Source organism: Chlamydotis macqueenii, chromosome 20, assembly GCF_036417535.1.
Source record: "Chlamydotis macqueenii isolate bChlMac1 chromosome 20, bChlMac1.mat, whole genome shotgun sequence".
NCBI classification, from domain to species: Eukaryota; Metazoa; Chordata; class Aves; order Otidiformes; family Otididae; genus Chlamydotis; species Chlamydotis macqueenii.
In genome coordinates this window covers 6,170,810-6,195,624 of record NC_141575.1, presented here as the reverse complement: position 1 = coordinate 6,195,624, position 24,815 = coordinate 6,170,810, and the positions used below count along the sequence as shown (strand labels likewise).

At 49.1% G+C, this 24,815-nt stretch overlaps 3 protein-coding genes across 6 annotated transcripts in view; 2 read left to right on the top strand and 1 right to left on the bottom strand.

The window, feature by feature from the left end:
- Positions 1-24,815, bottom strand: part of PTGES (prostaglandin E synthase) — a 34,944-nt gene that overhangs the window by 7,606 nt on the left and 2,523 nt on the right. Inside the window, exon 1 of one of the 4 annotated variants that reach the window (XM_086763481.1) lies at positions 1,729-2,154. The exons of 2 other annotated variants lie outside the window; for them this stretch is intronic. Coding sequence is in view for 1 of the 2 variants with exons in the window: in XM_086763477.1 (XP_086619603.1) it covers positions 7-51 (45 nt within the window). In the remaining variant the exon portion in view is untranslated. Of the gene's footprint in view, positions 1-6; positions 1,010-1,728; positions 2,155-24,815 lie in introns of those variants that run through there. One more of the 4 variants, XM_086763477.1, reaches the window with a different exon arrangement.
- Positions 15,377-18,081, top strand: LOC104479758 (torsin-1A-like). Its single transcript, XM_010120491.2, is given in 8 exon segments — positions 15,377-15,442; positions 15,444-15,564; positions 16,677-16,820; positions 16,823-16,938; positions 17,019-17,031; positions 17,034-17,187; positions 17,586-17,713; positions 17,837-18,081. Coding segments are annotated over 8 exon segments (987 nt in total).
- Positions 18,674-24,235, top strand: TOR1B (torsin family 1 member B). The gene is made up of 5 exons (XM_086763475.1): positions 18,674-18,876; positions 19,156-19,421; positions 20,927-21,102; positions 21,913-22,040; positions 22,143-24,235. The coding sequence occupies exons 1-5, from the start codon at positions 18,696-18,698 to the stop codon at positions 22,418-22,420; spliced, it is 1,029 nt and encodes a 342-aa protein (XP_086619601.1). The 5' UTR covers positions 18,674-18,695; the 3' UTR covers positions 22,421-24,235.

The window sequence follows — 24,815 nt, the reverse complement described above, 5'->3', positions numbered from 1 at the left end:
CAAAACCTGCAAATAGAAATGAACGCCAGCCTGCTGAGCCCCAAAGCTCATCCTGGTTTTCTCCAGAGAAATCAGGGCAATTTGGATGCAATTTTATCCTCAGTCTAGAATGTTTGCGTTTGGAGCTGGCTTTTCCCCAGCCATCAAAAGAGTGGGATGTAAGCCTCTGCAGGCGGCTGGGCTGCTCTTCCAGTGCAAACCTTTAACTCCTTCTTCCCCAGCCCTGGCCCCAGCGCTGGCAGCCGTGAACCTCCAGCCAGCCGGCAGCACGGAGCAGATTGGAGCTCTTCAAGTTTATTAGTGTTGAAAGGGCTGGGTTTGGGGTTTGGTTCTTTTAAACATGAAAAAAAAAATAAAAAAAAACCCCACTTATTTCAGGCAAAGGGAAACTGTCGGAGATTGAGTGGAGATGACTTTGAAGATGTGAGCTGGTTTTTAATTAACTGACATGTTGGAATAAAAAAAAAAATGTTTCAAGCTACAAAAAAGCCCCAAAAAACAAAGAACAGAATACGACGGTTTGTCATTTGCAAAACCATCTATCGAAGCGTTAAGTGCCTCTAGGACTGTTTTTTCCTTCAGGACTTTTGAACTTTTTAACTCCCGTTGAGCAAAGTTAATCCTGTCCTTTCCAAGGGGTTCAGAGTAACCCACTCAGCCCAGGACCAGTCCCTGCTCTGTCGCTGCAGACCCTGTTGCACAAGGACAGGTTTGTCCCCAGCAAGAGGATGGTGGTGGCACCCCGCTCCTTGGAGAGAACAGGCTATAGGAGCCTTTTTCCTGGGGTGCTGGTGTGAATTTAAGGCAGCCTCGTGCTCCGGGCACAGCAGCCCTGGTCCCAGGTCATACGGAAGTTCTATCAACACAAGCGTGAGTCGGGTTACATGGGCAGATCAAGAAGGTCAGCTCCTGCTCCAGGAGCAAGCCAAGCAGGAAAACGGTCACCTCTCCATCAACACAGGGCAGCGTTATCCCACCAGCCCTGACCAGCAGCCGAGGGATGCCACAGGCACGCGTTTGCCTCTGAATCTCCCTCGCCGCGGCTGTTCTGCCCCGATGCTGCAAACCCAAAGATGCCACTCCACTCACGGCGATGAGCTGGCTCAATCCCGCGACATCCGAGTGCGCAGAGACCCTTTGAAAACCCCAAATGTTTGGTTTCAAGAGAGAGATACTTGCAGCCGGTCACCACCACCCTGGCGTCAGGGCGGCTGCGGAACAAGTCCCGGCACAGCCCAGTGTGGAGCTCCGTGGCCTGGCAGCGAATGCCTCTGACGTGCTGCTTCCCCAGGGCTGGGAATGGGGACACCAGGACATGCAGCTGCCACGTGGAGTCAAACACCGAGGTAAGGGCTGTGGTGTTCACCCGGGACCCCAGCCCTGTGCTGCCACCAAACTGCATCCAACCCCATTCCTGCCTCCCCGGAGCTCAGCACAGTATTATGAACGCCTCTTCTGCCTCTGCCAAGCATAAGCAGTTGTTGCCACATCCCAAACACAGCTCCCTCCCATTTCCCCTCTGCCTAGTTGATAGGGAGCACACCCGCAGCAGAGAAGACCTTGGTGGCCAAGGACTGGGGTGATGCAAGGACCAGACCAGCCCCAAAGCAGGGGTGAAACTTTCTCCAGCAGCCCCTTCCCCGGCTCTCCCGGAGCCTGGCGCGAGGGCAGGCAGCCAGACCCTTCACCAACACATCACACCCTCCCTGGAGCCGCTCCGGTTTTTACCAGCTGAGGATCCAGCCCGTAGGCTCTTCAGCAGCGAGATCTTTTTCCTTTGTGCACCTTCTTCCCCTCCTGAGGAAGCCAGCACACCTCAGTGAGCAGCAGGAATACGCACAAGCTCAGTAACACCTGCAGACAAGCCAGGACTTCTGCTAGCCAGCCACTTTCTCCTCCTCAGCATCATTCAGGCACTGGCAGGAAGCCCTGGACGATTTGCACCAGCAACTGGCACAAATTTAAATTGAATGGAGTGATCAAGCAGCAGTTTGCTTAGGCGTAGGCCCCCGGGGCAGACCCAGGCGTGGGTGTTGTACGTGCTGGGCAGGCTCCATGGTGTATAAAAACCATGTGAGCCAACAAAGTTGTTTTTACTACGTGTTTATGCGTTTTAGACCCTTTCACCATTACACAGGGCTGAACGTCAGTGCGGAGGGCTGGTGTCTGTCGGCACAGCACCCACGGGGACGGGGACGAGGGGCAGAAACTGCTTCTGAAGGCAGGTGTAACTTTCCTGGGATCCCAGCTCCCGCTTGATTCCTCACGTTTAGGGGTCTCACACTGGGTAGGACACATCCACAGTCGCACCTTCCTGGCTTTCCTGACCCAAGGCAACACAGCTCCCAGGAGCATATTCAACCATCCCGTTAATCCAGGCGGAAGCAGGCTGTTAATATTAACAGTGTGATCCTCCTCCATGGATCACGTCCTGCTAGCACAGAGCCATTGCTTCAACCAGACCGAGCCTGGGTTCTAAGGGCAGAACATCTTTAAACTCCAAGCCAAGCCTTAAAGCCTTTAGCACAGTAGGTCTCAGCCCAGGACAAGACCTATCCAAAACTAACACTGCTATCAAAAAACACTGCATTTTTTTTTGAGAAATGGTTAATAAGGATCGGGGTCAGGCTTTGAAAGATTTAATCAGGTTAGGCTGACCCCAGGAGCCGTGGGGAAAAGACAGAGGGTTTTGCTGGAGGAGGAACTGAACAGCAGCAGGCAGAAAGAATGAAAAATTCATGGGAGATGCTTGAGAAAACTACTCAAAAATAGAAGCCTCTAACAACAATCTTGCTTTGGAAAGATTATGGAACAGAAATCACCCTCAGTTCCCACACAGGTTGTTATTTATTTGACCAGCTGAAGTACACTGCAGTGTTATAACGACGTTTTTCCACTCTTGCTATGCTGGGGAATTTCCTGATGGTGGCTACATGAGAGGGTTGGTTGTGTAATAAATCCTTGTCGGTGGAGCACAGGCACGTATGCCAGGGTGGCACGGCCTGGGCTCCAACCTGTTCTCAAAGGGCAGCAGACGCTTTGGGCAATCACAGCTCAGATTCCCCAAAATTTTCCCAAATGAGCAATTGTATCCCACAGCTTGGCCAGACAAAGAGGTGGAGGGGACCGCACCGGCCTGGAGCAGACAAGCAGGCAGGTGGCACTTCTCCAGCACGCTCCCACATGCTGGTGGAGAAGGTGCAGAACCCAGGTGGGATCCTGCCTGCCCGCGGTCCAGCAGCTCAGCCCACGGCTCCAAGCAGCCCTGAGCCACGGTCCCGGCTTGTTCCGACGCTGCTGCAGGCGCCGGTGACCTCCTTCCCTGCCGTTTTCTTCCTGCTTCTCCCAGCAGAAAGCCTGGGAGCCTGCAGACATGCCCTGCCCCAGTGATCACTTGCCCTTGGCGGCACCCAGCCCTGGGAAATCCGGCTGCCCACGGGAGGTTGCGCTGTGCTGGCTCATCAAACACAGCTACGTTTTCAAGTAAAGGCATGAGCGGTTTAGCTATTTATTAAAGAGAAAGCCGCTCCGCCGCGTTCACTCCTTAGCCTGCACAAAAAGTCACATCACTGCGACACACCTTCTCCCTCAGATGAACAAAATCCTGTCGCTTCACCTGCAGTTCCCCATCCCCAGCTGCTGGGCTCCTCACTGCTCTTGGCAGCGTGCAGGACGGCAGGATACACCGCAAAGTCGCTCAGCAGTGACACCACCAGCGCTAGCATCTCCTGAAGCAAATGGGAAGCTTCAGCCTTTGGCAAACTCAGGCAGACTTTGTCTGGTTTGCATTTTAAAGTGACCCTCCTGGCTGGAGCTAGCTGAGGGGCCTCAGGCATGAGGAATGTAGGCTCAGACTCTCCCAAATAGTCCTTCACACTCAGAAGACCAGATGCCTACAGCAGGAGAAAGCCAGCAGGAGAGGCCTGGGGAAGGGGCAGGGGCGCGGTGGCTCCGTGTCTCCGGCAGAGAAGAGGAGCAGAGGAAGCTGCTGTTCCTCAGCCAGCTCTGGAAGAGGGACCAGGCCCAGGGCCAAGTGCGAGGCAGTGGCATGTCCTCCTGCCTTCTCCTTCCAGCTCCATCCAACATCCCTCCCTGCCTGCTCCCAGGCTGCTGCCCAGCTCTCAACTGTTCTCCTGCCCCAAACTGTCATACCCACCCTGGCTGCAGAGGAGTCACTGTGTCCCCTGCTCCTGTGACAGCAAGGAGACGCTGGAAGAGAGGCCATCACGTGAGCATGTGGGAGGCAGATTATTTTCTCTTATTCACATGGATTTACGCCTAGGCTTCCGCTTAAAGGAAAGAATTCCTTGGCTATGCTGCTCTGTGCCTTCAGGGATGCAACCCAGCTGGGAGAGGGGCTGAGGGAAGTTATTTCTCCTCTCCCCTGCTTTCTCCCTCCAACCCAGCTGGTTTAAAAGCTGGCTTTAGGCACCTGCCACTGCTGCCACGGGGCAAAGAGGTCAGGACTCGGGGTGTGCGGGAAGCCGGCATCTCTCACTTCGCCACACCACAGCAACTCGTGATGTGTTTTTCTTCCCAAGAACTAGATCCCATCAGCTGCAAACAACAGGCAGAAATCACTTCTGTTATTGCCCAAAAAGAGGGAGTTTCCCCATCAGGCTGGGAGACAAGAGAAACAAATCCTGCTGCCAAAAATTTCAGAATTGCGAAATATTTGCTAGGCTTCAGGCATTTGCAAAACTACAAAGTAAATACAGATTCCCTGGTGGGATGCTCTTGAACAAGAGCAAAGGTAGCGGATGCTGCGTGGTCCTGCCTCCGCATGCTGTTACGGAGAAATGGCACGTTTCACGGCATTGGGAGCACTGGCTCGCTAACAGGGCTGGGACAGAAAGCCGAAGTGGTCCCAGATTTCAGCCTTATGGAGATCTGACGTTCAACATGCGAATGAGTAGCTTCAAGGAGAAAAGTAGAAAACAAGACAGCCTTTCTCTTCTTCAGTGCCTGACCAAGGGTTGTGATCTCCTGCTGGGCTGATCTGCTCGCCCTCAGAAGTGCAATGGGGTGCCCAGCTTAAGAACAGGGACCTTTTTTAGCAGGTGAGTACTGCTCAGCTCCTGGGCTCTAACCCTGCCCTGAAAGCCAGGAAGAACAGCAGGCTTCAGAGCTCACCCGTTTTAAAGCCTCATAAGTCCTCTTCTCAACAGAAAGGCATTTTCAAGCCGTCCTATGTTTCCAAGTCTCTGTAACAAGAAGGAATGGAAGCAATGTGCTTCATTGCTTTGTACCTGACCCCAGCTGAGAGTGGGGGTGAGACCAACTCTAAGGAGAGCCTTTCTTCATGGCCTTGCCATAGAGTCACCCACCACAAAGATTTCCAAACTACAGAGCTTAGTCCGAGCTCTCTGCATCCCCTCCATCACCCCTAGACTAAACAGCAGCAATTCCTCCCACCCTTCCTTATAGGTCATGTTTTCTAATTCTCTTTATCACACATGCTGATCTCCTAAATGCTCTCACTTCTCAGAACAATGTCCTTGGCAGCAGGAGAGCAGCTGGGCTTCCTAGAGCAGCAGATCAGGGCCTCCTTCTCACAAGACCTGACTCAGGCAGAAGTCAGAGCTTGCGGTCAGTCAAAGTTTTATTGAGTTAGGTCACTTGTCAGGCCATAGCTATGCTCCGGATGCACGTTAAAACTTTCCCTTTCCTTTCCCTACACTGGGTGATGCATGTGTCTTTTGGGCTTGCTCCAGCATCTCAGCAGCCAGGAGAAAGGCGGTCCAGGTCTCAACTCCGATGTTATTAATAAACATCCCCAACGTGAAATGCTAAAAAACACCCTCCCCATAACCAGCCTGGAAAGCAGCGAGTAATTTAGCTGTATTATTTACAGCCCCCACTGCCTGGCAGCTCTTTATTGCCTTGTCTCAGCTGTCCGTTTGCTCACAGTGGTGGGAGCACTCAGAGAGCATGACCCAGGCTGGAGTCACATCGGGAGGCAGCAGAGGAGATAAGGAGAAGGGAATGAAGCTCACGGGCCCCTGTCCAGACATCAGAGTAGGGATTACATACCCTGTGCAATGCAACATCTACTGCACTTGGAAGTTAAAAACAGCCAGTGTGTATTTCTCAAACCCACAGTGAGGAAAGGAAAGGGGATGTAGGACCATTCAAGCTCCTAGAGCGATTCCCAGACTTTATCAAGACCAGAATTTGGCCTGAATGATGCGAGGAAGTAGAGAAATCTCTCCATGCTACTCCACAGGCAGTGACACTCAGACTGCCCTGAGATTTCTTCCCCTCCTCAATGATACATCAGCGGGACTCCGGGAACCTGCCTGGGTCTCATGCTTTGATTTCTCTCCTGACTTACACGCTATGTCCTCGCATCCATGATGTGTGCCCAGAAACCTGCTCCACCCTGTGTCTGCTCTACGCAGCTCTCCACGAGGAGGTATGTACTCGGCACAAATATTTACAAAGCAGCAGAATGCATCTGCCTAGCACAGCACGTTTCTGTTGACAGTGCCACCAACTCAGCCAAAACTGAACAAGCAGTGCTCCCCCGTTAGCTGGAGAGAAGCTGGATCCAAGTGGGAAGGCAGCTGTGGAACGGGTGTAGGAACAGGAGGCTACGGGATGCTACGGCCACATTAGCAGGGCTACAGTTGTCCCACAAGGAGAGTTAGGTAACAGAAGGGGGTAGGGAGCTGCACCATACCATGCTGGGGGAAGTTTGTGTGCACGTTCACTGGTGGAAGGGAGCTTGCTGGGTTGCCCCAGCCCTGGGGCTCACCGTGGTTTCAAGGCAGCACAAGCCTCTGTGGTCACCAGCAATGGACTGGGGCTCTGGCTCCACACACCCTGGTTCATCCAGTCTTCAGAAGTCAGAGATTAAGTTAAGCTCTGACTCACAAGGTTTAATTCTCTTTCTTGTAAATTTGTTGCCAAACAAGACAGTAATGCTTGATAATTACACGCGTCAAGTCGCTGTCCAAACTGTTAACATTCAATTACTTCCTGGGACAATAACTGCCATAATGAAACACAATTTAAATTACGATGATGATAATAATAATAAACTTTTAATGATATCTCCTTCCCTTCTTGTTCATGTCACAAAGAGACACAGCGGGGTTAGGAAGAACAGCAGCTCTTGCTCAGCTTTGTCTAGCGTACTCCTCCTTCAATACACGTCTGTGAAATCACCTCTTACTCAGCTTTACCACAGTCCCACTCGCTTTCATCTCTCTTCAAAGGAGATTCCTCCGTGCTTTTGATTATCCCAGTCATACTTTCTTATTTCCCTCCAACGCTGAAGCAAGCAGATGACCAGCATATGAATGCAAACTCCTTTCACCCCTTGCACTCTGACTGTCCTTCAGCCTCCTAATAGCTCCTTTCTCTTTTAAACACCCCGAGTTCTCACTGAGGGGTCTAGGATGACTCCACACCAAGGTATTTAGGACTCTGGAGGGGCTACTCCCAAACTGAAGGAATTCCAACTCTGTTCTTACAGAAGACAGATCTGGGGCACTCACTGCAGCCATCCAGCAACGGATCTGGCTTGCTCATCGCTGTTCCTTCGGGGCCTTTCTGTATCCTCCAGCGAGGTCTCACTATGCTATTAGCATGGACTTGACGTTTTTTGTAGAGCACATCCATTCCCCTGTTCTCAACTCACTCCAGCTCACTATCGCCCACAGGGTTCCCAGCTCTCAAACACACATTTTAACAATAGCTGGGAACTGAAGTCCTGCACGCAATCTTTTACTTTAGCAAAGTACATTTTTCTTCCTGCTAGATAACATATCTGCTGGAAAAAGAACCTAACATTTTCAGATCTCTTCCTGATCCTCCATCCTTGTTTAACATTGATGAATCTGTCTCCATATCTAATGCATGGGAACGGTACTTTCCAGGTCGTTCCGAGTAAGATGTGAAGCATAAATTAACAGGTCCTCATAGAGCACTTCAGCTGGACATTGCAGAAATGGAAGAATTCAACAGCTCTTGTCTGGTCCTGCATAGAGGGACACGTTTCTGAACACTGAGACCTAGTGACAACTGCTCATTGATCCATTTTCAGTAAATGTGTCACTTGTCCCTCCGCAGGAACAAATATAGGCGTGCCTCCTCCAGTGCACCTGTATGTAGCTGGACAAAGCTGGGAGCTGGAGCGAGGGGACTGGGAAAGCCACGCAGCATACTTGATGGGGTGATGCTAACCATGAAGGGATGAAAGCAGAGCTGGTGGTTCTCATCAAATTTGTGTGAGATTTATGTGCCCAAGACCTCTTTCATGTCCAATCGACAGAACCATCAAAAGCAGCTCCGGTACGGTGTGACGCTTTTCCCCTTGCAGGGCAGCACTCAAGCCAGTTGAGTAAGCGGATCTCAGTGTCTGTCTGCAGTCGCTCAAGTTCATGCACTTACGCTGCAAGATCCTCCCAAAAATCCTCAGTATATGTAGATAATTTTAAAATTTGCTCCTGGATTTTTTTTCTTTTAGCATTAAGCTGGTGCGGAATTAAAGTTACACCTGCAGTACAGGAGGGGTAGGGCAGAGCTGGGCATAAAGGACAAACACAGGCAGCCTGGTCCCAATGGGCCACATGAAACAGAACCACCTCATCCACAGATGGACAGACCTGGTGCAATTTACAGGAAGCCTCCTGAGCTGGTGTCTGTGTTCTCTGGTTACAGATCCCCTCTGAGGTTCTCCAACAAACTTGAAGAGGCATTCCCGTCACTGGCAAACTGCTTGGTGCTCTTCTCATGCCTTGCAACCAGCTGGTAAGCACCAGGCCCAGCTCCATAACCTCCACAGCCCTCCAAGGGCAGCCAGACCTGGCCTGTTCAAATAAATGCAGGAACTATTACAGCAGCAAGTAGTTGCTTTCTCCTGGTGAACCTACTTGTTCCTCAACGCCAACTGCTAGAGCTGAACAAAACCAGGCAGAGGTCCTTATTCAAGCACGAGTCGGAGCCAGAGGAATAACAGAGGCGCCAGTCAGAATAGCTGCTTTGCAAGACTAATTTTAGTGACCTGTATTTATGGCTCTTCCACAGTAGATGGGTGAAAGAGCAGGGTGTTTAGTTTTGCAAACCCCAAGCCAAACACAGCCTCTGATTCTAGTCCAGCCCAAAATCTATTGAGCACTTTTAAATCCTCTTTCACCTAAGGGTCCCAAAGCGTTAGATGGGGTGCTTAATAACACCACCACCTCATGCACATTGGATGAAATACAAGCCACATCAGAGCCCACGACTGCAGCGAGGGCACAGCGTTACAATCCTCTTCCTGTAGCAATCCTCCCTGCCAGGTAAGCGTAGTGTTTTCTTATTTCATCAAGTTTAGGTTTCATCCCTTTCACACAGTTTTTATCCCTAAATTATTATTTGTAACAGAATTCAAATTTTGAGATAGAATATGGGCTGAAGTTTGCCTACCATTTCTTGTTCTCTCAATGGAACTATTGCTACATGCAGCAGACAGGCTCACCCAAGAGCTACTCCACTCCAGCTGCTTCCAAGCCAGCCTGGAGAACAAAACCAGTAAGCAGGTCCCAGGCCCAGACTGGAGCCCAGCCAAAGCCAAACAGGAACAGTCTCCAGTTTCAGATTCTGGAATCAATTCTAAAAAGAAGGGGAAAAAACCAAAGGCAGGATTGAGGCGGGTGAAATCCAACTCCCATAGCATCCCCATCTTACCAAAGAGCACGGATAATGTGACTTACCCCGTGTTGCTCAGAGCTGGGTGACAGCACCTTGGCTTGACCCTGGAGTCCAAATGCAGTCCCCAGATCTAATCGCTAAACCGCAGAGGATGTCTGCACCATGACTGTTTAGTTTACAAGTCAAAACAGTCTAACTGCCAGCATGCCAGTGCAACCCGATAGCCCGTCCACTGGTCCACTGGCTCTATCGCTACCACGTTATGCATTATTCATCCCGATCTTGCACAACACAGGCCTTGAAATCAGAACCCAGAGGCAATTAGGCAGGCGCAGAGCCAGCTCTGCAGCAGCAAGGGGTGAAAAGGAGAGGCTGGTAAAACATCCCTCCCATCCCTGCACCCCAGCTTTGCTTTCCTCAGTTCTTGCCCTGAGGGTGCCTCTCTCAGCTGCCAGCCCAGGTGGATTTGCATGGTCCATAGGTGGCTGCTGCTGTTTATTTGCACCTGGCATTGGGTGGTACCATTAGACCCTGAGCTGCTGTATCCTCTTGCCCTGCAACAGGATACACCCAAGACAGCACATAAAACACCTGCCTGAGCCCCGGTGTCCTTGCAGCACTGGTATTTAAACTCCTAACAGCTATTTTCTCCAAGCTATACCTTAACCTCTTCACTCCTGGCACTAAAACCTACTAAAACCTGAGCTCGGGGCATGTTTATGCCATGAAAATCCATTTTAGAAATGGACACCTGTTAATACCACCCAGCTATAGATTAAAAACCTGTTCTCCTCAAAGCCAGGCTGCCATAGTGACAGGTATCTCCTGTTCAGATGAGCAGAAACCTCTCGTTTTTTCCAAAGCCAAAGGGCCTCCTTCCATCCCTTCTCCCTCTGGAGCACAAGGCGGTCGGTCTGTGCAGGAGCAGACCCAGTTTGGCTGCTGGGCACTTAAATAATTCCCTGTGCTTGTTCTAAGACCTTCTCCATCCATCATTGCTCAGTTGAGTGGGTATGACTGAAAGATCAAATGGGTTTCAGCACCAGGTCTCACCATATAAAGAGAAAAGAAGTGCCCTGCCAGCTCGTCACCTTGCACTGTTATCTATAAAACATTTCCTTTCAAGGAAGTTCCCACGGGAGGCAAGAAATGCGAGACGGCCGCTTCCCTCACCCACACCGATGCTGTAGATCAAGCATGGCTTTAAACACCTCCTCTGCCCCACCTTTCACTCCTGTCCCTACCAGGTAACACAACCGGTGTAGCTCCACCTGCAGAAAACCACTCGGTGTCAGATTAAAATCCCATTTGTCGCCCTCTGCTGAGACTGTCACCATTCACCTTGGCCAAAGGGCATCAGCAGCACTGAGAAACCTTGCTTGATCCTCAGCTGCTGTTCGTTGCTCTGGGTAGGGGCTGTACCAGTGCAGACCAGGTAAAGCTCTGGTCTGGACCACCACTGTAGGGTCCTTAGGGCTGGTTTTTCGTTCTGCTTGTACAGCACAGTGAGACTCTGGTCTCTGGCTGCAATACAGGCTCAGGCAAAAAGGCTTTACGGTTGGGCATCCAGATGGGAAATCCTTTTCCAGTGTAGAGAAGAACCTCTCAATTGCATTTTCTAGAGACAGCATCCAAACCAAAACAACCTCAACTGGTACATCAAAATTTTACAAGGGTTCAGACATCATCAACAGAATTATTTCACACAAGCAGACTTATTTGACGTATGTATGATGTTCCACTTCACCCAGATCCCAAGCTCATCCGTATCTTTCCTTGTCAGACTGTCCCTCTTCACACAGCACAGCAGCACATGCTGACACAAGGGACTCTGATTTTGTAACCCAGACAAGGATTTTTAAGCCTGCCCAAGGCAAATCATGGCTCAAGCTCTTGAGTAAAGATTTCAAAGACAGAACAGAATTGCTAAACCTTTTGCTATGAACTACCACATTAAGAAGAACTTTCATCATCTGCAAACCTCAGTTTTCCTACCTGCAAGAGAAGGATGACAGTCTTTTGACTCCTTGGGTGTTGCTAGGATTAGACAATGTTTGCTCAACATTAATGTAGATTTTGGTGTCTTGTGTTTTTGCTACTGTCACATTACAGAAAGGTCAACGAACACATTCCAGTGAGTCAGAGCCTTCCCACAGCGTTAGCGTTGTCCTCAGAGTGTAGCCAGGCTCTGTATTTGGATAAAGCCCACCACAATCCCACTCTTAAAAGATCCCAAAGTACGTCAGAGTGGCAGCCCTTTCCTGTCACTGCCTCATCTCTATGTTTAGGATAAGAAGTACTTGGAAAATGATGCTGAAATTGAAGCAGAGAAAAAACCAAACCCAAACCACACAAACTGAGGGAAGGAAGGGCAAAAATAAACCAAAGTCCCCTCAGAAAAACTAAGCATTAGGGAACATCTAGCCAGAGTCAGAAGACAGGGAAAAAAAGAGACACGGACAGAGACATGTTCAGGTAGAAATTAAACTGAACATAGGGAAAAGAGAGTCTCTCACTTCTTCTCCAATTAGAAACCTTCAGCAAGAACCTCTTGCCAGCCCAGCACCTTGTGTGAAATGGCAGTCATATTACCAAACCTCTTTCATAAAGCACTTGGAAATATTGAGGACCTTATATGTTCTCCCAGAAAAATAAAGACTTTTTCTGGGAAAAGCATTGAGTCATTGACCCTACAATTCTTACCTGGAAACCTCTTGCACTCCATGAACTCAAGGCAGGGCTGCAACATCAATTCCTAGCACCCTGTCCCCTGGCTGGAGACGTTATGTTTCTTGGCTCTCCAGCCAACTGCATGGTATGCTACCTCGTGATCAGAAAGCCATGCTAACCAGCCATATCCCACATTCTCTAGGCTCTCTGCCATGGAGCTGTGAGCCCCAAGTCCTGAGAATGCCGACTTTAAATCAACAACGTACAAATCAAACTGCGGGTGGGTGACAGAACATTTCAACATACCAAAAGCAGAGTAAGGCCAGACAAAGCTCTCATCTGGGACTTCCTTCTCTCCTCATCCTTAGTCTTAAGAACTCCATCTCTGCATCCCTTCTCTCTCCCTTTGCCACACATCCCCCCATCTCCACTACCTCCCCTATCACACACTCCAACCTACTCATTGCAAACACCTCATATCCTCCAGCTCGTACCACTGCTTCCCAAATCCCTACCTTCTCTCTTCCTATAATCCCTCCATGTCCTTACCACTCCCACCCACAGCCCTTCCCACCACATCACTTCCATCACTGATCAACACTGCAAATCACGGATGCTCTAAACCAACTATTGCACACCGAATGCTTTTTGAAAGTTCTTCTCAGCTACAAAATTTCAGCTCGTGGCAGCTGATTCAAGACGACCCACTGCTGGCTGACCACCACCCCTCCATGTGCTGGTCAGGGGGCCAGTGTGAATACATGACAGGATGCCAGTTCTGTGCCCAGGGCCCAGGAGGGCATTGAGACTGAAGAACAATGTGCTCATCAGCACAACACAACAGGCAACAAGGCGTTGCACTGTGGACTGTGTGTTGCAGGGTCTGTGCTCCACCTGGAGCTTCCAGACAGCTGTTCAAGGAAATTGCCATCAATGTCAGCCTCACCACCGCTATTAGACATCTCATCCATGTCCGGGCCCAGCTTGAACCCATTTAACTTGTAAGGGATAATGAGATAACAGCATGACATGTTGCAGCTGAAGGTTATTTAAACACCCATCTGGTACCTGTTATGCAGCATACATCCTATTGTTGTATAGGAAATATATGCCACCTCCCTCCCACATGCAAAGGAGAAGATCTATAGATGTGTCCCATGCTACTCCTTCTTTTTGCATAGATAAAGTAATTCTCCTTCTCTCTGTTATTTCTAGCATATCACTTTGCATTTCCTACCTGCATTTTGGGAGATGGAATCCCTTCCAGGCTGGTGAGACCTTGTGAAAGGACACAAGACCACAATGAAAAATTTACCAGGGACATCTCATCGCTCCCTTCACACATCACTAAGAGGCTCCACGCCATCCAAGTTTGAAAGGGTGGACCATAAACTGTGAAGCCAATTCACCTCTTGCAAGACACAACTTGGCGCTATGCTTTATCCCAGAGAGATTCAGGGGCGACAATCCATTTCAGCATTCATGGGACCACACTCCGTTTCTACAGAGGAATGGTGAAATATCTGCTGAAGCCTGCAAGGTGAGCAACGCAACCTGCTTGCACCTTTAATTCAGATGTACAGGCAAGAGAATCTGCAGATCCCAGCTGAACAGCCTCACTTCTTTATCCAAACTCTCCGTCTCCCCTTGTAGGATGACTTTGGCTGTTTTCCATCTCCTGCGAAATTGCCTATGAGGCTCTTGTTCTCCGTGAACGCTCCTCAGCCATGAGGGCCGGGCTGTCCGGTGTCACAAGAAATCACGTTTCATAACACAAGTGGTCAGCTCTGCACATGTGTATTCCTCTCGCTTCTGTTTTTTCTCAGGCATGAGTCAGTTTTCTGTAAAAGTTGTTCTACCCTGTAAATCCTGGACTAAAAACCTGTGTCTGACACCCCATCTAGTGTTCAGCACAGACAAATGCAGAGGACCGGGGCATCAAGGAAACAGTTGACTGGAAAATTCCCAGTGGTATTAAACCACCTTCGTAAAACTGAGTCATTTGAGCTGTCTCCAAGAGAGCTCTGACCGAGTCCGGGCAACATGGAAACCTGCATATGGCACTGCCAATTCCTTCCTCTGGCCTCTGTGCAGCATCCAGGTCTCCCAACGGAGAGACCGCAGCCGGCAAGCCCAGCAAGCCCCGCTCCTCAGGTGTTAGCTTCTCTGTAGCCCGAATTCTGGGGCTCTGAGGACAACTCTCTGTAGGTGAGTCATCTGGGCAAACTACCTTGGAATAGTGAGCCAAGGGTCTAAGCTGTGCCCATCTCAAGACTTGAGGGCAGCTGACAAGGAGGATTCTCTCAAAACAGGGAAGAACGGGGCTTCCCGGGTGCTCGGCAGTTGGCAGCACAGGGCACTCATTTTAAGAGAGAAGTCAAATCTTCAGCATGTGTTTTGAATACTAAATAATGCTGCTCAGTGTTTTTCCAATGAGGTTTTAAAAATAAAATGAGAATTACTTCAACATGCTTTTCACATTTTTTCATTTAAAAAAAAAAAAGTGTTTGCTGAGAAAATGAAAGCTGTTTCAGTGTCTGTCCTTCCCCTTTGCAAACACACTTTTTGCAGTGGGAGGATCATGAAGTTGTCAGGACAAAATATCTGCTCTGAGATCTTGGTTTTAAAAAAGCAGCTTTCTGACATGTTCAGTTCTATGAGCTTGCAGAGCTCCAGCCACTGCTAGGGAAATCTTTGCACTCTGCAATGCCAGGTGCACAACCCACTCTGAACTAAGCCCAAAACAAGCATCGCTATGTTCTTGGTCAATCAGCAGAACAATTAGCACCTTGGTTAAGATGCAGTGAGGTTCCAGTCCTGCTCCCCTCAGAGCTGGGGCTGTTCTGATGAAACTCACTCCACCCATGGGGCGATACCCTGCTCACAACACTTTCACTTCTCAAGGAGCAGTGTGATAAACCTGTTAACTCATTAACACCTCCAGCTTACAGGAGACTTGGCTTCCATCCTCTTGAACAGCCTCAGGCCCCGCTCTCCAGGAAGTCATTCTGCAATTTTTGTTTTGCTTTCCTTTCCTGCTGAGCCAGGCTGGCTTTCAGTTCCCACCATGAAGCTTCAGAATGCTGCTGTATTCTTTATTCTTGTGCCCACGTTGACACCAGCTTTGGACCCTTCTCAGCACTTCAGTCTTCATGGGCGGTGCTGCTGTCGCTCAGGAGCTCCTCTCCCCTCACTCCTGGCTCAGGTGCAGTCTCCTGGGGTGCTGCGATACGAAGGACGCACTGAACTTATCAGGCAAGGGCACCTCGAGTCAGGTTGTCAGTGAGGGTGGCGAGGGCTTCCTTTTTGATGCCAGCTTCCTTTGGGGTAGTTGTGGAAAGATAAGAGTTACAGCCCACGGTGGCTTTTGAAAGCAAAGGTTGTACTAACCCAATACTGCTTATCCCACAAGCGGTCATGTAGCCTGCTTCTCATGGCAGCGTTGGAGCATTTTCCTTCCTGGTGCCTTGGTTTATATTGGCAGAAGCAGGCAAAATTCTAGAGGTGAATTCAAGGCTAAGAGCTAATGAAATAATCCCACATCTTCTTGAGACGGATACTCCAGTGGTATCCCATACCCAGCTGGTGGTTGCCTCTAATACATGTCAAATGAGCAGCAATTAGTGGTAGGTCTAGATTAAAAAATGGTGCTTCGCTTCCCTGAGACAAGCAGGCTGGCAGTCCTGAGTGAAAACAAAGGGTTATTTCACTCTGCCTGCAGTGAACTAGTGCATGGTCTGAAAAAAGAGAGCTTATGCAATCTTTTAACCATAAACTGCTGATCCTGCCACCTGGAAATTCCCCTTCCCTTTGTCATGGGATTACAAATATCGCTTCGTTTCAGAGCTGGGACGCAGATTTCAAAACAAATCCTCAGCTGTTGGAGATCTGTGTGCCTCCAGGTACTTCCAATATGTCACTTCCTACCAGCTCTGGATTTGGCTGTTTTCTAGTCCTTTAGCCACTGAAACACCAGTTGTGGTACTTTTTGAAGAGAATTTGATATAGCAACAGAAGCACATTCCTCTATAAATATGAAGTACGCTAGATGCCACAAAAACAGTTAAAGAGAATTTAGCACATGCAGTGAAGTCTCTGCAAATATATTAGATCCCATCCCAGGACTTCATAGGAGGCAGTGGCCACAAACACCGCTGGGACTCCTGCCTGTTTCATCCAAACTGCTCGTTTCTCATAAATGCCATCGAGAGTCTGATTCATGAGTCGGCTCCTCAGCTGGGTTCTCTGCTGATTCATAATCTTGTCATGGCCGGAGGGCAGCAAACATTTGTTCTCCCTGATGGTCATTCAGCTGCAGCCAAAGAAAGGGAGCATTTTCTGAGTCTTCTCTCCCCTCATTCCTTCAGTTATAAAGATGGATTTGGACCGAAAATGCTTTGGCCAGCATCTTGCTATCCAGATAGTTCTGAGAGCTCTGCGTGCACACAGGCGCTCCAAATGGCCCAGGAAGCCTCTGGTGATGCCCTTCCATGACTGGACTGAAAAGGGCAAATTGTCAGCAGTATCATTGCAGAGAACCTCTATAAGCTTAACATACCAACAGGGTTTGTGCACCACTTCAGCACAGTACTGCATTTCCCACACCTTTCACTTACCCATCTCTATAAGGTACTTCCAGCTTTATCTCACTTTCTCCAATTTATCTGCAATTGTGAGTGCAAATCCCCGATAATTTTGTCTTTTCTTAGCTGCAGAATTGGATGTGAGGAATGTCAGTGCCTGTCCAAGGTCCCTTTTTATCTTCTCTGAAATGGATCAGATGCCACATGGCCTGATAGTCTCTATCATGCCATTCCTTGGCTACCAGGAAGAGACTGATTGTGTTTATTATGGCAAGGTGATCTTCATCTTTCTAAAGTAAGGAAAGCTAAAGGCCAAAAGGGAATTACAGTCCCACAGAATCACCAGGGACAAAGGGAGTGACAATTTTTTATAGGTTTGTAGCTGATTGCAGCATGGCTGAGCAGCTCAAGGTCCCTTGCTGTCTGTCTTTAAAGAATGTTGTCAATGAACATGCACAGCTGTCGTGCCAGCCAAAAGTTCTGAGCCATTCAACACTATAAAGACAAGTGAGCTGTCCCAGGGGAGACTGTGTGGTCCTTGTCACTTCCCAGCTCTGGGCAACATACATGTAGGCACATGTCACCTCCACTCCAGCGCAGATTCACAGAGTGACCTAAAGCACCACCGAGATCTGAGCAATAAAGATGGCGAAGATACAGCTCTAATGAGCCACTGAATCTCTTTCCTAACAGCAATGCAGGCAGAGATAAAATAACAGAGATTGGCCTTGATTACTGGAGAAGGCTGAAGAGAAGAGAAGACATTCCTGTGAAGGAGCTCCAGTCTGTGCTCTCAGAGGCATTTTTCAGGAACAGAAACAGTGAGTACCTCTTGGCTCAGTCCCAGGACTGCTGATGTCTTCTGCAAAATGATCCATGAAGCGCACAGCAACACACTGGCCTCCGCAGCACTCCAATGGCGATGACCCCATTCTCTCTTCCAGGCGGTTTCTTGCACGGTAAACTGATCCAGAAGAAACTGATTGACTATTTCATCCCTTTCCTTCCTCTTGAATATAAACACGTGGGAGAGTGTGTTCGGGAGGAGCTGCTCATGCAAAGGCATCCTGAGGATGAAGGCCTCACCGCAGAGATTGCCTCAGCGATGACCGACTACCCCAGTGAAGACAGACTCTGCTCCCGCAAAGGCTGCAAGGCTGTAGCCTCCAGAGTGACCCTGAGCATCTAGGCAGTACAAGGCCAAATGCCGCATCTTTTGGTTACAAGACCACTGCAGATGGAAGAACCACTCCTTTCCCCTCCCTGTAGCTCAATCCACACACTCCTCCTTGGAGGGAATCAGGCTGTCCCATTCCAGAGGCACCTTGTGTAGAGCTCTTGAATAAATAAACACACAGGACATGGCAACGCTCGTGGTATAGAGTAAGCAGAAGAGGGATATATGTGAGTGATGAGGTTTGCTCTCCTTGCCACAGAAACACTCCCAAATGGAAGTATTTTGGAGGAAAACCTCCCAAGAGTGTTTGCACCTTAAGTCCTAGCATTGCCCTAATTAATAAAATCTACTAATAAACAACATTCTCAGTACCAGTCTGGTTTATACTGGCTGTCACCCACGAATCTCACACAGATCACGCAGGAATCAGCCCCACCGTTCCCTGCTTCACCGGCGTGGAAATCCCAGCACGAAGGAGGAGTTTTCCACACTGACGCCATCAGCAGGGCGGGGACTGCCGCCCTTGCCCTTCATAAAGATGGCGGCGGCGGCTACAGGCGGGGCGGCGGTTTAGTTGGCCCGCCCATCCGCGGCCGGTGGCGGGCGGAAGCGGGCCCGGAGCCGCCATGCCGCGAGCGGCCGGGCTGCTCTGGCTGCTGCTGCCGGGGCTGGCGGCGCTGGAGCCGCTCAGCGTGGGCCTGGCCATCGGCGTCGCCTCGGCGCTCACCGGTTACCTGTCCCACCCCAGCTTCTACTGCAGTTACGTGGAGTGCTGCCCCAGCGCCGGGCACCGCCTCAACGCCACCGGTACGGCGGGGCCGGGGTGGGCGCCGGGCCGCGCTGGGCTCCCCGAGCCTGTCCCGGAGCTCGGCCGGTAACCGGTCACTGCCCGGGGGAGCCCCCGGTGTGCCTGGCAGCGGCCGTGCCATGCTGGGCCCTGTGCCCGGCAGTGGCCACATCGAGCTCTCTTGGTGTGTGGCCAGTGACCGGCACCCGTGGGTGGCCATGCCAAGCTCGCCTGGTGTGTGGCCAGTGACCGGCACCCGTGGGTGGCCATGCGACGCTGAGCTCTCCCTCTCCCCGCAGCGCTGAAGGTGCAGCTGGACACTAAGCTCTTCGGGCAGCACCTGGCCAAGGACGTGGTGCTGAAGGCGGTGATGGGCTTCAGCAACAACCCCAGCCCCAAGAAGCCACTGACGCTCTCGCTCCACGGCTGGGCCGGCACCGGCAAGAACTTCCTGAGCCAGATCCTGGCGGAGCACGTCCACCCTGCCGGCCTGCGCAGCAAGTTCGTCCATCTCTTCCTGGCCACCCTGCACTTCCCCCACCACGACCAACTCAAGCTCTACAAGGTGAGGAGGGACACGGTTACCCCAAGTCCCTAAGCCCCTTTGCAGGGGGTTTGGCTGTTCGTGCTGCACAAGTTCCTCGGGTACCTGACAACGGGAAGTCTACAGCTGGTTATTTCCAAAGCTGGTGCTTAGGAGAGATGGGGGGGGGAAATGCATTCACAAAGTGAAAGAGAAAGGCACCAAAATGCCAAGAAATCTAAAGCGAGAGTAATTTCCTAATGTCCTATCACTGATGCCATCTGCTGATTTCTGCTGTGCTTGCCGGTAGGAAAGAATCCCGCCATTAAAATAAAACTGTGCGTACTGGTTGGCTGGGATGGAGGTAACTCTCTCCGTAGCAGCGCCTGCGGTGCTGTGTTTTGCATTTGTGGCTAAAACAGCGTCGGTGACGCACCAGTGTTCTGTCTGTTACTGAACAGTGCTCACACGGCCTCAAAACTTGCTTTTTCTCTTCCGCTCCTAGTGAGCAGGCTGGGGTGGGCAGGAGACTGGGAGGGGACACAGCTGGGACAGCTGACCCCAGTTGGCCACAGGGATATTCCCTACCATGTGCTGTCATACTCAGCAATAAAAAATTACATAGAAAAAGGAAAAAGTGGGGAGTTTTGTCTTCCAAGGTGGCTGTTGCCCTGACACTAGCTAGGCATTGGTCTGCATGGGTCAGGGCGTGAGTGATTCCTTTTGTTTTTTTCCTCTTTCCATCGCCTAGCAAACTGTCTTTATGTTGACCCATTAATTTTCTCACTTTCATTCTTTGTTCTCTCTCCCCCATCCTTCTGGGGTGCTTGGCTGCTGGCTGGGTCAACCCACTGTGCAGCTTTTGGCTGCCACAGAGTTAATTTTCTTTATAGTAGCTCGTACGGGGCTGGTGCGAGAGCAGGAAAGGCCTTGATTCAGTGTAAGCACTGCTCAGCAGTAATGAAAACACCTCTGTATTATCAACACTGTTTCCAGCACAAATCCAAAACATAGCCCCATGCTAGCTACTATCCCAGCCAAAACCAGCATGTCCACCGTGCACTAGGCAGTGGGAAAGTGCAGCCTGCATGAGAGATTTTTCAAGTGACTTAATTCCTTGACATTGCAGAATTCTGATCCTCATGTTTTAATGTTTGAAGGAACCCAAAATTGATGTTTTGATAGAAGTGGTTTCTATGTGAAAGAGGAAACAGATTTTAAAAAAAAACCCAACCAAACAAACAAAAATAAGCTATCTCTTCTCCAAGACTTCCCATCTCAGCCAGGTGTTCATGCCGTATCCATACACTAAGCAGAAAGAATGAGGAAGGCTCTCATCTTTGAGCAGGAAAATAATTCACATTGAAATTCAGTGCCACGGGTTAAAGGGATCAGTCACAGAGCTTACGGTCCCTCCTTTCAGGAAAAAAAGTATAACCAGTGAGTGTGATGCTGACATTTGAAAGGATGTCCTTAGAGGCTGTCACACTTTGCAGTATGTCCCCAAGACACCTAGTTTTTCAGTGTTTTTCAACCTCTTGTTCCAGGAACAACTGCAGAATTGGATTCGGGGCAATGTCACTGCCTGCCCCCACTCGGTCTTCATTTTTGACGAGATGGACAAAATGCATCCGGGTCTCATTGATGCTATCAAGCCATTCTTAGACTATTACGAGCAGGTTGATGGGGTGTCCTACAGGAAAGCCATCTTCATCTTCCTCAGGTCTGTAGCTCCTATTTCAGTCATTTTGAGATACGGAGGTAAATCTGTGTTTATGATGACAATGATGTTCCCGTCGGATCTCATTCAAAGAACAGCGAAAGAACTGCTCTGGAGCAGACCCTCTTTATAAAACAGAGGGGAGTGCTATGAGCTGGAGTGGCCCGGGGCTGTAGTAGAGCAGGTCTGACGCCGTGCAGCAGACTCCAATGTTTTGGCTGTTGCTGGATGGTGCTTGCAAAGCTTCAAGGCCTCCTCTTTTTCCCATGCTGTCCCCAGAAAGTAGGCTAGAGTGGGCAAAAGGATGGGAGGGGGTGCAGCTGGGACAGCTGACCCGAACTGGCCAGGGGAATATTCAACACCATGTCATGTCATGCTCACCAGTAAAAACGGGGGTAGAGAAGGAACGGGGATTTTCAGCTTTGGAGACTGCCTGGGCGTTGGTCTGACTGTGGGGGTGGCGAGTGGTTTCCTTAGCCTTCCTTGGGGTTTTTTCCTCCTATTTTCATTATCTGTTAAACTGGTTTTATCTTCATCTTCTCACTTTTCTTCTTCCTATTTTCTTCTTCCATCCCGCTGAGGCAGGAGGGAGTAAGCAAGTGTAGGTGCCTGGCTGCTGGCCGGGATCAACCCACCACACACTGATAGCTATTTAAAGAACTGGAGACTTCCCCTAAATTTTGGCTTACGGGTTTCTGTTTTGGTGATTTGTCTGACATCAAGAAGATTAGCAATACGTGTAACTGGCTAAAAAATAAATTCTGGTTCAGTTGTGTCTGTATTCACCACTGTACATTTTTCTTTTATGAACAGCAATGCTGGTGGTGACTTAATTAATAAAGCAGCTCTTGACTTCTGGACAAGTGGAAAGCACAGGGAGGACATTCAACTGAAAGACCTGGAGCCCATGCTATCTGTAGGAGTCTTCAATAACAAGAATAGTAAGTCATTTTCCCCAGAAAATGAGAAATTCCTTTTACTTCATAAGAGAGGGTTCATGTCTTGACCGTGCCCTGCTTTTCCCTTTCTCCCAACCCCTCCAGGTGGACTGTGGCACAGCAGCCTCATCGACAGGAACCTCATTGACTACTTTGTCCCCTTCCTGCCCCTGGAGCACAAGCATGTGAAGATGTGCGTCAGGGCTGAAATGACAGCCCGTGGCTCTGCTGTCGATGAAAAGATTGTTCAAGCAGTGGCTGATGAGATGACGTACTTCCCAAAAGAGCAGAAAATCTACTCTGACAAAGGCTGCAAGACTGTACAGGCCAAGCTGGATATTCACGAAGATACTGGGATGAGAGATACGAAAGCCAAGGATTGATTGCCCTTCAGGTCTCCAAAGCACTTTCAGAGCTTTTGGAAATCCGTATATTTGCACTTCAGCTTTTTTACTGTTGCAGGGAATATGGTGAAGATAGCATATTGAGCTGTGTGGCCTTTTTAACTTTTTTTTTTTTAAATATCTCACTGTTCATCTCTGAAGCTGCTGGTATCCAAATGTTGTCCCCTTTAGTTTTCTTTTAACCTATAGAGAATTTCTGAGTGTGACACATATACAGCACTGGATACAGCCTCTCCTGCTTTATTCTTCCAAGTGCTGGGATTATTAAGTATTTAATTACTCTTTCCACAAAAAAATACACTAGAGCAAAGGAGAACAGAAGAATTCTTCCAGGCACTCATCTTCCCTTCCCTGTACACGGTCTCATTCATGGGCTAGTGAAATGAGGGGAGATGTGGTATGTTCAAGACTGTGATAGCGTCTGCAAGGGTGAATACCTTGATGGTTTGCAGTAAGAAGATGGTGTGGTGGAAGGGTTTCTGTCCTTTACAGCAGATTGATGCTGTTGCAGCTGCTACAGATGTGCGTCAGCTATTCAGGGACAGAAGGGCGTGATTGTTGTCTGAGCTGTGGCATCTCCTGCTACAGTAACATGGAAAGTCATGATGAGCTCAGGGAAGTGTTACTGAATAGTAGAGAAATGGTGGAGGGGGGGAAGTAACTGCTTGCCCCTGTGCTTCTTTGGGGAAAAAGAAATTGTAAAAGGAACTTTATATTCTTCTAACTAAGGGGGCTAACTGAATTTGTGTGGTAACTCCAGGTCTTCCTAAGCAGAGGGACCCAGCTGAGGGCTGTGACTGTTACAACATACTAGGCCAGTCTCCTGTTCTTAGTCAGAAAAATCTCTCATGAGGATCTGACTGTTACAGCTCGTCAGGTTAATGTGCATGCAGGCTCCTGGGCCTGAAGTCTGCAAAATCTTTAATAGAATAGTTCCTCCCAGCTGCACCCAGTAGCCTAAGAGCAGGTAATGCTACTCTCGCCTTGCTTGGAAGACGCTTTCATGGCAGAAGTTATTTTTAATAGTGTATTTTTATACTGAAGTGTAAGCAACAGCAATACAAAGCTCTTCCTAGAGAGTCACAGAGAAGGGAGTATGGGAAATGGGAGCAATCAACAACAATCCCATCCCTCACTAGTAGGTATGTTTTAGAGTAGCTTTTAACATTAAAGAATGTCTGTGTGGAAGGGTGAGTGGGAAAGATTCATTTAACCTTCACCCACTTGGTAAGGCTGGGATTTAAAACTCTGTTGCAAGCTTTAACTCTTTCATCATCCATCACTTGTGGATCAAATATTGTAGTGCAATACAGAAGTGCCTATCACTTGGTTGACTGGAGTGCAGTTTTTAAACTGCTATGAGGGACTGGGGTGTTTTTGTGCTGCAGCATCTACTCCCTCACTTGTACTTAAACTTGCTTTAAGATGTGATGCAGAACTTAGAGGTCTCACCACTATTATGTTAATTCAAATTACAACGGAGAGGTTAGCATTTATGTTAAGCTCTAAACAAAAAGTGTCAATTGCCTTTTACAACTCCACGTGGAATTTGTCAAATGTTGGCAAACTGTTCGTGCTGATGCAATCTCCAGAGCCAAACACTGGCTAGCCATTAACCTTGGGACATTGGACTGTTGCTTTTTCTGTGTAGTGTTTTGTCCCTTAACTGACTTACTCAGAGGTGTGAATGCTGCATCCAGTTTCAGTTACTCCAAGTACAAAATATTTGTGCAATTTCAAAACACTAAATATTACTACTGTACTACAGTTGTAATAAATCTTAAGTCACTTTTCTCTCTTGGTTTAATCATTTTCAGCTACAGGAAAGTACTAGTTTATGCAGTTTTCAACCAGCTGCACTGCAGCTTTCTATTAAGCTTCCTTTATTCTTAAAAATCTGTTTATAACAACAGGTAAGCAGATTAAGTAGCCTGTTGATATTAAAGCATGCCAAGTCATCCAACAGCACAGTGAGGCATTCAGCAGTTAAGTACAGCTCAGAAACAAACACCTATGAAAAAGCCTTGAAGTCTCTGCCCACGCTGCCTCACAGTTATTAACAGATATCCCCTACCAGATTGCCAGGCACTGCAGGCCAATTAAGCCTCAGGGAGCTTGTTTGACTATTCCTCCTCTCTGGAAAGCTGTCATTCAATGCAGCTCTTCATCTCTCCTCTACTTGGCAAAGCCTTGCCAGCGTAGCTCCACAGGCCAGAGCACCTGCAGCCTCTCCAGCACTGAAAAGAAGCCAAAATAGTGGCCTAATTCAAGTGAGGTACGGCTGTTGGCAGCAACTCACACCTCACCGAACAGTCAGTTGTTCACACCGTTGTGAACCATGCGTTGTGCTGTAATGATGCACAAGGAAACTCAT